This window comes from Entelurus aequoreus, linkage group LG26, assembly GCF_033978785.1.
Source record: "Entelurus aequoreus isolate RoL-2023_Sb linkage group LG26, RoL_Eaeq_v1.1, whole genome shotgun sequence".
NCBI classification, from domain to species: Eukaryota; Metazoa; Chordata; class Actinopteri; order Syngnathiformes; family Syngnathidae; genus Entelurus; species Entelurus aequoreus.
Window position 1 is genome coordinate 40,027,257 of NC_084756.1, and position 17,287 is coordinate 40,044,543.

A 17,287-nucleotide genomic window follows, 5' to 3' on the forward strand; every position below is an offset into this window, starting at 1 on the left:
CATTCATAAAAGAACCAAACTTCATGAATGTTTTTTGTGACCAACAAGTATGTGCTCCAATCACTCTATCACAAAAAAATAAGAGTTGTAGAAATGATTGGAAACGCAAGACAGCCATGACATTATGTTCTTTACAAGTGTATGTAAACTTTCGACCACGACTGTATATATATATATATATATATATATATATATATATATATATATATATATATATATATATATATATATATATATATATATATATATATATATATATATATATATATATACATACATATATATATATATATTTTACCTTCCGGAAGGTAGGTATCGAACCAAGAGCGTTTTAAAAGAAAATCGTTCATGTTAATCAATACTAGAAAATAGAAAAGATTGGATTTATGAACGGCAGACCTAATATGAAGTTTAGCACTTCTAATATATATATATATATATATATATATATATATATATATATATATATATATATATATAATATTATTTTTATTATATAATGGATATAATTAATAATTATTATAATTGGTTATTAAGAGTATGTGCAAGTTCATCTCCTACCTTGTTTACTTCCATGATGACCTCCTTAAGGTTTTTTTAATCAATCAGAAATATCAATCAGCTAAAATGTGTCAAACATGGATAAGTGTGGAGTGTGTTTTGCATTTTTCCCATCATCCCTTGTAATGATTTAATTCAGATGTTTTAGTTTTTTGTTGTTAGGGCGTTTTTTTATAATATACACACAGTTCAATGAGCAAGTTGTGTCATGTGTGACCATGTGCGTTGACTTGTTGTACTGGTTGAATATTTGTTTTCTGCACCTTGACTAGGGAAGATTGTTTGGATTGGGTCATATAAGTCAATGCTGTACTTCATTACCTTGAAAGTACAGTTAATGGCAGAGTGTCTATGAATGTTCTCATTCATGCAGGTCTCTGTAATCTCAGGGCATTCAATCAATCACAACTGGACTGTTCAGGTTCTGTTCTAATCCGAGTAGGCTCCATCAATTCATGCTCATAGACTTAAATTGGTCAAATCAATTAATGGTAGAGTTACATTTGTTGGCCACCAGATGGGAACAAAATGGCAGTAATCAGACTACTGGATATTTGTATATGATATGGTTACACCGCTCTGGGCCAATTGTTTATTTAACTAATGCTGTAGAGCGGGCAAAAAATGAAGGCGCCGGCAGGCTGTAGTTAGGACACGCCTGATTTAGAGCCTCGTTTTGTCTCACTTTAGCTTTTTCAGTGTTGAACACAAGTAATACTGTGACTAAAAAGAAGCAAATAAAAGGTTGTTTTTGTACTGGTGGTACCCAAGGAACATTACAGGTCTAACTACCTGAGGCACTGGTAATCTATGCTATGCCACCGCAACATAGTAGGGGTGTCTCGATCCGATGTTGAAATCGGATATTGGTCCGATTAAAGCAAAAAAAATAAAATAAAATCTGCTTGCATCTAAAATATTTGATACAATCTCTGATACAAGCAGTCCTGCAGCGTGTTTAATTATGCAACACTGGACAGTCAGTTAACATCTAAAGGTCCTCCAATAAGCACACAAAGTTGGTCTTTTCTTGGATTTTAGTCCGGTCATTTAAAAATTGTAAACATGGTAGGCTATACACTACTAGGAGCTAGCAGCTACACAACCGCTAAGCACACAATAGGAGGTGAATGTCAACATCAAGCTAGCAGGAGGATTTGGGGGTGCGGAGGAGTGAGTCGGCGTAGCATACAATGTCAAACAATGCATGGGCGTTTTAATTAATTGAATTCATTTGCTTTTATTTGCGCTTGTTTACTCCTCATTAGACATGTTGCAATGTGAAAGCGTAAACATGTGATCTACCACGTTGTAACTCTATGTTCCAAATAAACTCATACCATATCCATTTGCAGGTGGTTTCCGGAATGTCACATCCGCAAACAGCAAAGATCTACTGTATTTTAGAAAATTACTTTTTTTGACGTTTTCCCGTATTTGGTTATTTTTTTCTAACATGTTCCTGATTGACAATCAGGAGACACACCTGTCCCTGGTTGTCAGTCAGTTTTTTAAAATATAATATTTATCTCCCTCTCCCCCCTCTTTGACCTGAAAGTGAAGTGAATTATATTCATATAGTGCTTTTTCTCCAGAGACTCAACGCGCTTTACATCGTGAAACCCATTATCTACGCATTTAAGCTACATTTAAACCAGCGTGGGTGGCACTGGGAGCAGGTGGGTAAATTGCCTTGCCCAAGGACACAACGGTAGTGACTGGGATGGCGGAAGCAGGAACCGAACCTGAAACACTTAAGTTGTTGGCACGGCCGCTATAACAACCGAGCCACGCCGCCCCAAACAATTCTAGCATCTATAATTTCTGATATCCTGTCTTCTTGAAGTATTAATGCACACTACTTAACACAAGCATCTAAATTGTTACTTTTCAAAAATAATATGTATTATTACTGGTGTATAATTATGCAATAAAACATACTGAAGAAGCCCAGCTTTTGCACAAACATAGTTTTGAGCATGAGTGTCTTGACCATTTTAGTTCGGGGGCCACATGGACAAAAAATCTTCTCCCAAGTGGGCCGGACTGGTAAAATCACGGCACGATAACTTAAAAATAAAGACAACTTCAGATTGTTTTCTTTGTTTAAAAATAGAACAAGCACATTCGGAAATTGTACAAATCATAATGTTGTTGGGTTTGTTTGTTTTTTACACTTACATGTTGCGGTTAATAGTATTCAATCTCTATTTGTTGTCATTTATATTTTTTTGAATACATTATGTCATAATGTTCATCAGTCAACTCATTGGTGTTAATTTTCAATCTATCAAGATGAAGAAATTATATCAACATCAAATTACAGGATGTTATTTATGTAGTTTGATTATATTCCTCAACGGATGCACTAACATCATGTGGTTTATTATGTACATATGTAGCATCATCTACAAAGATACAAAGAATTGCTGTTGCGACATCTAGTGGACATATTTAGAACAGCAGTTTCTTTCATTCAAAAATTTCAGGTTCATTTTATACTTAGCAAACTCATCTTGCGGGCCGCATAAAACCTGTTGGCGGGCCGTACGTTTGACACCCCTGGTCTTGACTCTTACCTAATGAGAATGGACCTTTGCCGGGAGTCAATCAAAATGCCTTTAAAGAGATGTATGCAAATATATACAATTACTCCTCAACCTTCCTATTAGTGATGTGTAATTTTACCGGACTGGCATTTGCTTCTTTTTCAATTAACTTAAGTGACGATTGGTAAGATGATGAATAGTAATGGATTCATTACAGACCAGATGGGCCACGAGGAGCATGAGGACAAATGATATTTAGCGGGATTTGACTGATTTATTACCATAAAAGAGGAAACATCATTATCATAAATATCACAATAACGATGTTTGGCATGATTTTGGCAAATACTGGCTTCATTGTGATGTGTTTTTGACATAATTGCTCTCCCCACAATCTGACCTGATTTAGGTAAAGTTCAAATATATTCAAAAATAATTAAATTGAATAGTTTTCTGTTATGAAAACCCCGAACTATGTAAGTAATTCAGGAGTGACCTTTTGCTGGGATCGTGTGTGAAATAAATGAGTTGTAAAAGTGTCTAAAAAGCACACTACATATTGAGTCATACATTTTGCAGTCCCCCAGCTGCAGTATACTGTATTTTTCATACCATAGGGCGTAGCGGATTATTAGGCCTACATAATCACGTTTCATCAAACATATATTAATGTTGTTGTCCTGGGGTAAACTGGGTATAACACATGGCACACTGACAAAGCTTAACCTATTGTTACTATAACAATCTACAAGGTTAATGTAGGTTGCTTCTCTTTCTTCCCCTCCATTTTTCTGCATTCTTTCGTATCTCAAGTTATCATTACGTATATGTATTGTTGCATTTGAACAACTGTATTGTTGATAATAAAGGTAAAGTATTGGTATTGTTTATTATCAATAGTTCTATTTCTATTGGTATTCATATTGCTCCATTTTTAGTGTAATAATGCTCATTGTCATTTCTGTATTATTTTTTATTTTCGCTAACTGCTTATTTGCTATTACTTTTACCATCATATTTGTACATGTCGTATTTGCTGATGTTGCTCTGTTGTTGTTGTTGTTGTTGTTGTGTTTGCTGTTGTTGTTTTTGTCTCTCTGTCTAATCCCCCTCTTGTCCCCACAATTCCCCCCTCTGTCTTCCTTTTTTTCTCTTTCTATCCCCTCCTGCTCCGGCCCGGCTGCACCAAATGATAATATAAATACATTTAATAGAGTCAAAATACAAGTAAGGCAACAAGAGAAGTATCCTACACTTCTTCTCTTTTGTAAAGTAAATCTGAACAGCCGATATGGGCATCTACATCTGCTATATGATTTGCCCGAGAAGCTGGGCAGGACATTATAAAAAATTTTTTTTTAAAAAATTAAAAAAAACATTTTGACAGATTTTTGAGCCCCGTGTGTAATGTTCTATATTCTCAATGGAACATTTAACGTTTTGGTGTTGTTTACTGCCATCATATTGCAGTCTGCACGTTTCTCTTATGTATGACTGCCATCTACTGGTCAGACTTATCCTTACACCATGTGCCAAATAAAATTGCTTCAAGGTCAGTAAGCACAACCAGAATCATGCCGTACATTAGGCGTATATTATATTAGGGTATAAGGCGCACTGTCGATTTTTGAGAAAATTAAAACATTTTAAGTGCGCCTTACAGTCCGAAAAATGTGGTATGTTAATTAGGGTGTCAAAATTAACGAATTACCTCATTTGATTATTCACAAAAAATGATTGCATTAATTATGAACAAACTTAGATTACCGTAATCATGCAATTGATTTTGTCCGTACATGGTCTTTTACTTTAAGCGCTAGGCTGTCTGTGATTAATTCAATGCATACGTCAAAGTTGAGCGAGGAGACCCGACTGTTGTGCTCACTGGTAAATCCATCCATCCATTTTCTACCGCTTGTCCCTTTAGGGGTCGCATGTCTTTGGAGTCGGGAGAAATAACCCGTGCAGTCACTGGGAAAACATGCAAACTCAGAAAAAGACCCAAAACCTTCTCGCTGTGAGGCACGAGCACTCACCACTGTACCACCGTGATGCCTCGCTGGTAAATTTCACACTAAAATACAGCCTGAAAGGACTTTTAATAAAACTGTCACCAAGTTGTGTGCAAATAAATGACATGCATTTAATTAAAACTTTTAAAAACATTCCTGGATGATATTCTGACAATAAAGTTGCATATGAAATATTGGGGTCTTTTCGTAAGCAATTGTTAATTATACAAGCGAGTAATCGCCTGTGATTATTTATGATTAATCCAAATTCCAAAATGTTATTAATCTGATTTATAAAAAAAAAAACATTTGACAGCCCTAATTTTAATATAATTGATATTGCAAACCACAATTCAAATACTGGTTGATCTCAATGTGTGGATATGACGAAACAGAATGAGGTTATTTAAATGACTGTCAGACATGTTATTGCAGGACCAAAAAACGAGGCAAACTTCCGTCAACATGGGCAAATTTAAAGGCAGCAGCAATAACGAGAGCACTTACAGTACAGGAAATCCGGTCAAATATATGACAGAAACAAGATCATAGCATCCTGCTTCTTGCCTGAGAAACTCTGGAGTTTGTCTTGCGACGCAAAGCATTGCAGATGAAGTCACCTGCCTCCAGGATTTTGGCAAGGTTTACCCCCTAAATGAAAAGAATACATTAGCAAATATTAAAACAAGGAATGGCAATGCTAATTGACCGTTAAGGAGGAACAATAGAGTGCAGCAATTGGTTACAGCCACTTGAGGCTCTGTTGTTGCAGTCTTAACTAGTTTTCTCTCCAAAGAATATCAATGGCTAGATGTACAGTACATTCAATATTTCAGGTTAATTTCTTTAAGGTTGAATATGTGCCAAAAAGGAAAAACAAAAAACAACAATATATAAATATATTAGGGTTGTCCTGATACCAAAAATGTGGTAATGTATATCGATACTTTTCAATACTTTATAAAATGAAAGAAACTACTAAAAATGTCAATATTGGCTTTATTTTAACAGAAAATCTTACAATACATTAAACATATGTTTCCTATTGCACTCAAACAACAATTTTAGATGGTTGAAAATTAAAAGGCATTAAACACATTGGGCTTTTGGTGTTGCATATATAGTCTGCCATAGTCAAGGATTAGGTTAGAATAGAATAAAAGGCTTTATTGACATTATATTACATTACTAATGATGTATGTTGCCACTCATGGTTTGTGCTTTAAGAGAAATACTATTATTAGTAAATACTAAAAAAAAAAAAACTATGAATAAAAGTACACAGATAAGCCATGTAGCAGGTAAAACACACATTGTTAAAGATAAAACACAAATTGTAGGAATTTGTTACACATTTCTGTCATTTCACTTGCATTAGTTGACGCTAATTGAGCGGTTATAACTCCGCTAATATTTGGCATCAAGCCAAGCAGCCGTGTGCGCATCTACGTATCTTCATGTGCACAACAGAGGAGCTGGTTGACCTGTGAGCGTAGCGTATGTGTGTTTGCGAGAATGGCAATGTGTTGTCTGAGTGACATCAGTGAGTGAGTGGTCGAGTAAAGAGAGAGAGAGGTAGAGTGTGCACTGCGCAGTAGAGTGATGAACTGGTCGGGTTGTGTCCTGCAAAACTAATAATAAAGCGAATGTCACGAATTGGCAGCCTCATCATTCTGACCTGAAAGCGTAGTTTAGCAAACCAATTGCGGGGTAAATTGAAGGGTGTTACCCCCGACAAAAACATCTGCTCTGGAGGGATCGTCTGCCCTTTGCTCCTCGACTACGGTCTGCACGGGAGTCGAACAACAAGAAAGGTGTAACATCTACATTATTACCTGTCACTCTTTTTAATTCCTGGTGCAGATGTAAATGTTTATCATTTAAACGTTTACCTAGGTTTGAAGCAAATGTGGTAATACTAATCGCCAAGTTTGGGCGAGGCGTGATTTAAAGCAAGACCTGCAGCGCGGCGCCTCCCTGTTAAAAGCATCACCTTTATCGTTAGTTTTGAAGCCCAAATACCTCCATATTGCACTTCACCACCCCCTTTATTAACTGGTAGAATAGCAGTTTTTTGCCATTCTACCTCTCCTCGATGTTTTTGCTTAAATGCGCTCTGTGTGTGCGTTTTGACACACAACATCATGCGCCTCGGCTCTGTAGTCACCACCACACAGCAGCATGATATGGTACCAGTATTTTTCAAAAGCAATTTAGTACCATTTCCAATTTATTATTACAGCAGTACTTTAATAGAACTGGTATACTGTACACCTTAAAAAAAAATATATATATATATATATATATATATATATATATATATATATATATATATATATATATATATATATATATATATATATATATATATATATATACATATATATATATACTATATTGCCAAAAGTATTTGGCCACCAGAATCAGAATCAGGAGTCCTAATCACTTGGCCCGGCCACATGTGTATAAAATCAAGCACTTAGGCATGGAGACTGTTTCTACAAACATTTGTGAAAGAATGGGCCGCGCTCAGGAGCTCAGTGATTTCCATCGTGGAACTGTCATAGGATGCCACCCGTGCAACAAATCCAGTCCTGAAATTTCCTCGCTCCTAAATATTCTGGGTTTGGAGGTTGCCAGGAGAACGGTACATTTCAGACTGCATTGTGCCGAGTGTCAAATTTGGTGGGGGAGGAATTATGCTGTGGGGTTGTTTTTCAGGAGTTGGGCTTGTCCCCTTAGTTCCAGTGAAAGGTAATTTGAATGCTCCAGGATACCAAAACATTTTGGACAATTCCATGCTACCAAACTTGTGGAAACAGTTTGGAGCGGGCCCCTTCCTCTTCCAACATGACTGTGCACCAGTGCACAAAGCAAGGTCCATAAAGACATGGATGACAGAGTCTGGTGTGGATGAACTTGACTGGCCTGCACAGAGTCTTGACCTGAACCCGATAGCACACCTTTGGGATGAATTAGAACGGAGACTGAGAGCCAAGCCTTCTTGACCAACATCAGTGTGTGACCTCACCAATGCGCTTTTGGAAGAATGGTGGAAAATTCCTATAAACACACTCCGCAACCTTGTGGACAGCCTTCTCAGGAGATTTGAAGCTGTAATAGCTGCAAAAGGTGGACCGCCATCATACTGAACCCTATGGGTTAGGAATGGGATGGCACTTCAAGTTCATATGTGAGCCAAGGCAGGTGGCCAAATACTTTTGGCAATATGGTGTATATATACAGGATAATATATATATATATATATATATATATATATATATATATATATATATATATATATATATATATATATATATATATATATATATATATATATATATATATATATATATATATATATATATATATATATATATATATATATATAATATAATTGATAAATCATGTGTGATAATATATATACAGTATATATATATATATATATATATATATATATATATATATATATATATATATATATATATATATATATATATATATATCTATACACAGTAGAAATTTATATATATCCTTTGATTGATGTATATATATATATACATATATATATTACATACATATGTATGTGTATGAATATATATATATATATATATATATATATATATATATATATATATATATATATATATATATATATATATATATATATATATATATATATATATATATATATATATATATATATATATATATATATATATATACATACATACATACAGTATAAATAAATGTATCATTTGCTTGATATATCATATATGATATAAAATAGTATTGAATTGATTGTTAACCTTCCCCTAATTGTTTAAAAAAGAGCAAATCCAAATATTGCTGCAGTGCACCCTGTACCGAAAACGTTCCACCAGCAGGGGTAGAGATTGTTAAATAAATAGTTCATGGGTCAGAGCAGCCAACAGTGTGGGCGCATGAAGTTGTGCAAAACCACTGATGTTGTAAAATAAACCCTGACAGAAAAGTATGTTTGTAGAGCCATATACTGTATGTTTATGTAAATGGAGCCTGGGAGATGTGCATGCTGGGATAGTGGACACATACTGTACATTTACAGAAGGTCTGTCGGGAGCGTGTGCACTTACAGTGTCGATGCCCATGCCGTGGAGCATATAGAGGACATCCTCTGTTGAAACATTGCCAGATGATCCCTTAGCGTACGGGCAACCTCCCAGGCCGGCCACTGCAGAGTCCACCACGCACACCCCCATCTGCAAGGATACAGGACAGTATAAGTCCATTAGTGTACATTTTGTAATTTAAAAAAAAAAAGTTAAGCCACTTTTTAATTCAGCTTTTTACTGAACATTTTAAGATATTGCAATTATTACTACAGTATTAGTATTATTTTTACTATGTTTTTATTTATTTATCGTCTATATTTTATTTTTTATATATGCATTAAACAAATATTTTATCTAACCTTAGTGCCACGCCATGTTTTGTTATTGTTAATTGTGCTGTGTGTGTGCTGCATGGACACTGGTCACCCAAGGGGGGGTCCCCAAATCTGTGGTCCCTTCCAAGGTTTTTCGTAGTTCCCATTGGGTTGAGTTTTTTCTTGCCCTAATTTGGAATCTGAGCTGAGGATGTCGTTGTTGCTTTTGCAGCCCATTGAGACATTTGCGATTAAGGGCTACATACGTAAACGTTGATTGATTGACTGTGTGCATTTTGTATTGTTTCTTCCTTTTTAATTGATGTAAAGCACCTACTGTTTGTCAAAACTTGCCTGTGCATGAAAAATAAAGTTTTGATTGGTTCATTGATTTGGATTTTTTTCCAAATCCTCATTCTTTTGACAAAACATTGTGAGGTACAAGGTTCAAGGTTCAAGGTTCAACCTCCAGTGGAACCTCTACGATTGTACACAATCCGTTTTGAGATTCAGGTCCACAATTTGGATATCATTCCAATAGCAAAGCACATAAACGTCAGTAATCTGTTCCAGGGTTAGAACCTATTTAAGTGACATTTTAACATGTTTAATACGTGTAAAATAAGTTAACCAATGAGAAATATAATGTAAAAGCACTTTAAAACTTGAATGACATTAACAACATCAAGCATGGCGCACATTTCTAAAAAAAATATTTAAAATTTCCTAAATAATAGTAAACAAAGTCGAACATTTGAACTTTGACCAACATGTTTTGGGGAAAATATCTAATCCAATCCAACCATACTTACAAATCACTTTAAATGTACAACCAAAGTTGGAAGATTTTAAGTTCAACTCATTTTTTTAGGAGGAATCCTTTCAAAGTTGCATATTATTATAAAATAATTTCTCAGGCCTTTGTTGTGTGTGTCAGCACATCTTTCAAGACTTACAGCTTGCATCTAAATTAATTGTTTGCATTATTTTTGGCTTTTTTTCAAAATTGTGATGCCATCAATTAAGAGTAACAATGTTGACGAAAAATAAAAATGTGATAATAGCCATAGAACCGCAAGTTGAATTTTCTGTGACATGGCAGTTTGACATGCTAAATGTTACTGAAACCAAGGATATTCACAGTGTGAGAGGTGCCTCCCCATAGAGGGCTCCAGAAGACTTAAGGTGTACAGTAGCTTGAAAAAAAAAAGAGGACATACAGTATGGGCCTGATCTGATTAAGATCCAAATACCATGCGCTAAACAGCTTGCGCTGGAAAAACTCCCAATCTCACCAGGTATATATCTCTTATTTCTAGTCAAAATATCTAAACAAACTTGTTACAAGTCACAAACCCATGAATAGTACTTTTACAGTGAGACATAAAAACTTGTTTTTAGGAAATAGTTCTTCATACGAAAAACATTATACTTATGAGCATCACAATTTTAGTTATAAGACAGACAACTTTACAATACTAGTACCGTATTTTTCGGACTATAAGTCGCAGTTTTTTTCATAGTTTGGCCGGGCTCCAGTTTTTTTCCTTTTTTATTATGCATTTTCAGCAGGTGCGACTTATACTCCAGTGCGACTTATACTCCAAAAAAATACGGTAAGTATAGTTAATAATCATTTTTAAGTTTTTAAAGCTTAAATCTAATGTCTTATTTCAAGAAATCTTACCAAGACAATTTTAAATTGTTCCATTGGCCGATTTGTTTGCTTATTACAAGCAGGAATATTGTAACTTGTATTATTAATATTTTTTACTCTTTTTAAGAGTGGCATTATTTCCAGTGTGTGCAAACTATACAATTGTGTGTACCATTAGTGGGTGTGTTTTGTGTGATCTACTCTACTAAGATGGTGGACAAAAGAAAACAAGTGCCAAAGTGATGCAGAACGCCTCGTATTTTCGTGTACTTTCACCATGGCGACACTCATTTCCCTCCACATTCATGTTATCATGTTATTTGCGATGTTTTGAAACATGCAACAGACAACTGTAATATGTTTCTGGGCATTTTGGAAGCAGTGTAACCCACTTTTTTTAAAGGTGCACCCAGGGAGATGCTGACACAATCTGTGACTGTGCCCTGGAATGTTCCAGAGAGAGAAAAAAAATGTATATCACAAGAAGTTTTTTTCATATAGATTAAAAACCAAACGCCATTAAAAATAAAAAATGCCAACAGACACCAAAACGCATCAATTTTAATGTGTTTTAATCTGGCCCTTAAATCATCCAGCAGCTACTGTAGACTAAGGGTGTCAATCTCACTTTCATTGAGGGCCACATGGCAGTTATGGCAGTCCTCAGATGCCCCCTTGTAACAGTGAATAGTATGTAGATATAAATTGCCTCAAGATATTATAACACAATTAATTATATATATTTTTACGTACACTGTAAAAAAAAAAATCTGTAAAGTATAGAAACTGACAGCTGAGTTTCCAAAATTGTACCGTAAAATGTACAATGTTTTTTTTTCCAGCATATGGAAAATGGAAAAACAGTAACGCATTTTTTACTGTATGGTTGTTGTTTTCACAATGTATCACTGTAAATGAAAAAATATACCATAGTTTTTATTTACAGTAAAATTTTGGCGACTGAACTACCAGTTGTTTTTTACCCTAAAATATTTTTTTTACCGTGCACAATTTGATGGATAACTTGCTTTAAAATCATGAGTCAAGACTAGGGATGAAGACAAAATGTTTGCCCTCCTTATTTTGTTCACTTGAGATGCAATTCTCTGTACCAATGTTCTTATGTGTTTCATCATTTGCACTAAATAGGTTTGCTTGCAATTTCTTTGTACAATGTACAATGACAATAAAGATCTATTCTATTCTATTCTATTCTATTCTATTCTATTCTATTCTATAAGCTAAGTAGATCCGCTTTGCGTGTGCTATCAAGTTCGCACGTGTTTCAGTACACGCAAACCTTGAGTAGATCAGGCCCTATATCTTTTCAGTTCGAGAGAAGGTAGGCCTGAGCTAATTTAGGCCTAGTGGCTAGAGTGTCCGCCCTGAGATCGGTAGGTCGTGAGTTCAAACCCCGGCCGAGTCATACCAAAGACTATAAAAATGGGACCCATTGGCGCTCAGCATCAAGGGTTGGAATTGGGGGGTTAAATCAACAAAATGATTCCCGGGCGCGGTCACCGCTGCTGCTCACTGCTCCCCTCCCCTCCCAGGGGGTGAGGGTGTTGGGTCAAATACAGAGAATAATCTCACCACATCTAGTGTGTGTGTGAATGACAATCATTGGCACTTTAACTTTTTTTTTTTTTAACTTGAACTATTGATTGATTGATTGTTTGAGAAGTTTATTGACAACTTAAAGAATTGAATCCATGTAATGCTTTAAAAAGACAAATGGATGGCACAAAAAGCCAAAAGGCTTGTTTCCATTGAAGCTAACGTAAAGGCCTACTGAAACCCACTACTATCGACCACACAGTCTGATAGTTTATATATCAATGATGAAATCTTAACATTGCAACACATGCCAATATGGCCGGGTTAACTTATAAAGTGCAATTTTAAATTTCCCGCAAAATATCCGGCTGAAAACGTCTCGGTATAATGACGTTTGCGCGTGACGTCACGGGTTGAAGCAGACATTTTGGAATAGCACGGTGGCCAGCTTAAGTCGTCTGTTTTCACCACATAATTCCACAGTATTCTGGACATCTGTGTTGGTGAATCTTTTGCAATTTGTTTAATGAACAATGAAGACAGCAAAGAAGAAAGCTGTAGGTGGGATCTGTGTATTAGCGGCTGGCTACAGGAAGACAACCAGGAGGACTTTGACTTGGATAGCAGACGCGCTATCCGACGCTAGCCGCCGACCGCACCGATGATCGGGTGAAGTCCTTCATTGCGCCGTCGATCGCTGGAACACAGGTGAGCACGGGTAGTGATGAGCAGATGAGGGCTGGCATAGGTGAAGAGCTAACGTTTTTAGCATAGCTCTGTCGAGGTCCCGTAGCTAAGTTAGCTTCAATGGCGTCGTTAGCAACAGCATTGCTAGGCTTCGCCAGGCTGGACAGCATTAACCGTGTGGTTACAGGTCCAGGGTTTGGTTCGGTGTCTCCAGATAGTAGAAGTAAAAATAGTATTGTTGATCTTCGGTCTATCCTTCCAGTCAGGGGCATGTTTCTTCTGTTTCTATCCGCAGTAAAGCACGATGCTATCACGTTAGCTCCGAAGGTAAAGTGCTTCACCGATGTATTTTCGTGGAGATAAAAGTCACTGTGAATGTCCATTTCGCGTTCTCGACTCTCATTTTCAAGAGGATATAGTATCCGAGGTGGTTTAAAATACAAATCCGGGATCCACAATAGAAAAAGGAGAAAGTATGGAATCCAATGAGCCCTTGTACCTAAGTTACGGTCAGAGAGAAAAAAGATACACCCTGGCGTCCTCCACTGCACTCTAATCCTTCACTGTTACTTTCCTCATCCACAAATATTTCATCCTCGCTCAAATTAACGGGGTAATCGTCGCTTTCTCTGTCCGAATCGCTCTCGCTGCTGGTGTAAACAATGTGCAGATGTGAGGAGCTCTTCAACCTGTGACGTCACGCTACTTCCGGTACAGGCAAGGCTTTTTTTTTTATAAGCGACCAAAAGTTGCAAACTTTATCGTCGATGTTCTCTACTAAATCCTTTCAGCAAAAATATGGCAATATCGCGAAATGATCAAGTATGACACATAGAATGGATCTGCTATCCCCGTTTAAATAAGAAAATCTCATTTCAGTAGGCCTTTAAGGATGATCCACTGGACCACATTGTGGTCCACTATAAGGGGAGGCTTACTGTTAAAAATACAGAACTATAAAATACGCTTTTTTTTTTTTTTACTCTGGAACAGATCATTTCAAATATAATTAATGTCAATTAGAACAAAATGGAAGTGGACCAGCATCACGGAACAGATTGCGGTAAACTGTGGAATTTCCACTGTATATTTTAAGGCAAAGCAGACACATCCAGAACTGTCAGTCAAAGCAGGTAAAAATCTGCGAACAAAGATCCTTCTTCTGTTGGATAATTCCAGCCGGCGTGCAGCTCCCTGCCAAGGCTGCGGTGTGTTTTACAGCTCTTTCGGAGAACTGCGGCCTCACAACTCCAAAATGAACGGGCACAGAACATCCTGCAGTTTGGCTTAGTCATCCTCTTTGTTCGCGCGGAACACCGGTGCCACATAGGCACGGCCTTGTGCAGAACATTTCATATGGTTCTGATTCTGCCGGTTACTCATGTTTTCACAGCGCTACTCCATGCCGTCCTTTTGCGTGCCGCATCGAGGAGACATTTTTGCCTGGGTTAAGAGGGTGTCCACTTACACTGTTCCAACAACACGGGAGTTATAATATTACTACACAAATGTGCCGTTGTTGCAAACTATAATCATTACTGTCATGCATTATTTCCCTGATCCCTTCAGGATAAATGTGCTTATATTACAAATGTCGTAACACACGCACATTAACACGTATATATTCTACTGTATATAGTGCCTGTGGGAGTCTACTGTACTACTGTGCCTGCTCGCCACATTGTTGGGAACACCTGCACTTGACATCATGCCATTGAAAGGAACTTTGTGAATGTTGTCAAGTTAATTATCTTTGTTGCATACTGTTGCCATCATGAAACATTGAATGTGTTTAATTTTTTAGCCAACGTTTTATGTAAAATCAACCACTATATAAGGCAGGGGTGTCCAAACTTTTTCCACTGAGGGCCGCACACTGAAAAATCAAAGCAAGCAGGGGCCATTTTGATATTTTTTATTTAAAAAACCATTACAATGTATGTATAAAAAATATACATTTAGGCATCCACTCAAGCCAAAGGGTTTTGGTCAAAAAAATATAAAAAATGTGTCATTATTCAGTATAATTATTTTTACTATTATTCAAGTTTTAAATCTCTAGATAAACATTAGGTCTGTCTGTCAATATAAAGTTTTTAAAGATTTAAGTTGTATGCTCTTTTTGTCAAAGAAAACACAGTTTTTAATGGAAAAAACACAAAATATGCAATATTTTCACCCAATAACATTTTTAAGTGGAATGTTTGACGTTATATAATAATTGGAGCCTTAAAAAGGTCAATAACTCATAACACCATTGATTTTAATTCATTATTATTTTTTGAGCAATGACATTTAAAAACAAATCGCACTAACATTATTGGGGATCAAAAGGTATCACTCATTAAAGTGTTAAAAAATAAATTATACATTTTTTTTACTGTTTACTTTTAACACAATAATCTCAATAATCTCAACTTCAGATCTATCCGCCAATTGTACATTTTATTGTTGTTTATGTTTTTTGTTTGTTCGTTTGAGGCCCTTCTTTAAAAAAAAACAGCTCAGTTTTTTATATGGCAAACACAAAATATGCAACATTTTCCCCAAAAAATATCTCAAAGTGGAATATTTAATGTGACGTAATAGAAGCCTTGAATAGGTCAATAATTCATAATGACGTTGATTTTGATTCATTATTATTTTTTAAAGAAAGAAACAGCCTGCATGGCAGCTTTGTTTTAATAGAGTAAACATTGCGACATTTTCTGGTTACATTTCACCTGTTTGCTCTTTTATAAAAAAATGTATGTTTTAAAATTTTTCCGATCGTATTTTAAAAATGTGCCGTGGGGCCGTTAAAAAATGACCTGCGGGCCGCAAATGGCCCCCGGGCCGCACTTTGGACACTCCTGATATAAGGTAACTGCAATAAGTTCTATAAGTTAACCACTAGTACCTATGTGTCCAAGTCAGATCCGGGTCGCACATTAATTATCTATAGCCCCCGTAGTGTTGTTGGTACTAAAATTATTTTGATACTTTTTGGTACTTTTCGATACTTTTCTAAATAAAGGGGACCACAAAAAATTGCATTTGTGGAGGGGGCGTGGCTTGCGGGCCTGCCACGGAACAGGGTGTGCCAGGACTGGCCTCGATGACAGCGAGAGGTGAGTAGATGGCCCAGGTGGGCCTTGTTATCTAATCACCTGTCGCCTTTATTAGCAGCAGCCGGATTGAGACACGTTGTTGGAGTTGGAGTGGGAGCCAGAGAGAGAGAGAAACGGACTGAGAAAAGAGACATTTTGCTGGAAAGCAAAAAGCTGGCACGATTTATGAAAATAAAACAGTTGTACCCTGAAATCCGGGCTCTCGTGGCAGTGAGTGGTGGTCCGAGGAACCCACTAGAGCAGTGGTTCTCAAATGGCGGTACACGTACTCCTGGGGGTACTTGAAGGTATGCCAAGGGGTACGTGAGATTTTTTTTAAATGTCTGTCCAAAAGAACTGTGAAAATAAATGCAACAATGCAATATTCAGTGTTGACAGCTAGATTTGTTGTGGACATGTTCCATAAATATTGAAGTTAAAGATTTCTTTTTTTGTGAAGAAATTTTTAGAATTAAGTTCATGAATCCAGATGGATCTCCATTACAATCCCCAAAGAGGGCACTTTAAGTTGATATGTACTTCTATGTGTAGAAATCTTTATTTATAATTGAATCATTTGTTTATTTTTCAACAAGTTTTTAGTTATTGTTATGTCTTTTTTTCCAAATAGTTCAAGAAAGACCACAACAAATTAGCAATATTTTGCACTGTTATACAATTTAATAAATCAGAAACTGATGACTTAGTGCTGTGTTTTACTTTTTTATCTTTTTTTTCAACCAAAAATGCTTTGCTCTGATTAGGGG

At 36.2% G+C, this 17,287-nt stretch overlaps 1 protein-coding gene and 1 long non-coding RNA gene across 2 annotated transcripts in view; one reads left to right on the top strand and one right to left on the bottom strand.

Moving 5' to 3' along the window:
- Positions 1 to 17,287, top strand: part of LOC133643537 (uncharacterized) — a 264,818-nt gene that overhangs the window by 185,084 nt on the left and 62,447 nt on the right. The gene's annotated exons all lie outside the window — the stretch shown is intronic.
- Positions 5,283 to 17,287, bottom strand: part of LOC133643644 (hydroxymethylglutaryl-CoA lyase, mitochondrial-like) — a 58,931-nt gene continuing 46,926 nt past the window's right edge. Inside the window, exons 8-9 of the mRNA XM_062038322.1 lie at positions 9,238 to 9,363; positions 5,283 to 5,773 (exon numbers count right to left, since the gene is read on the bottom strand). Coding sequence (XP_061894306.1) covers positions 5,669 to 5,773; positions 9,238 to 9,363 — 231 coding nt within the window. The 3' untranslated portion in view covers positions 5,283 to 5,668. The remainder of the gene's footprint in view (positions 5,774 to 9,237; positions 9,364 to 17,287) is intronic.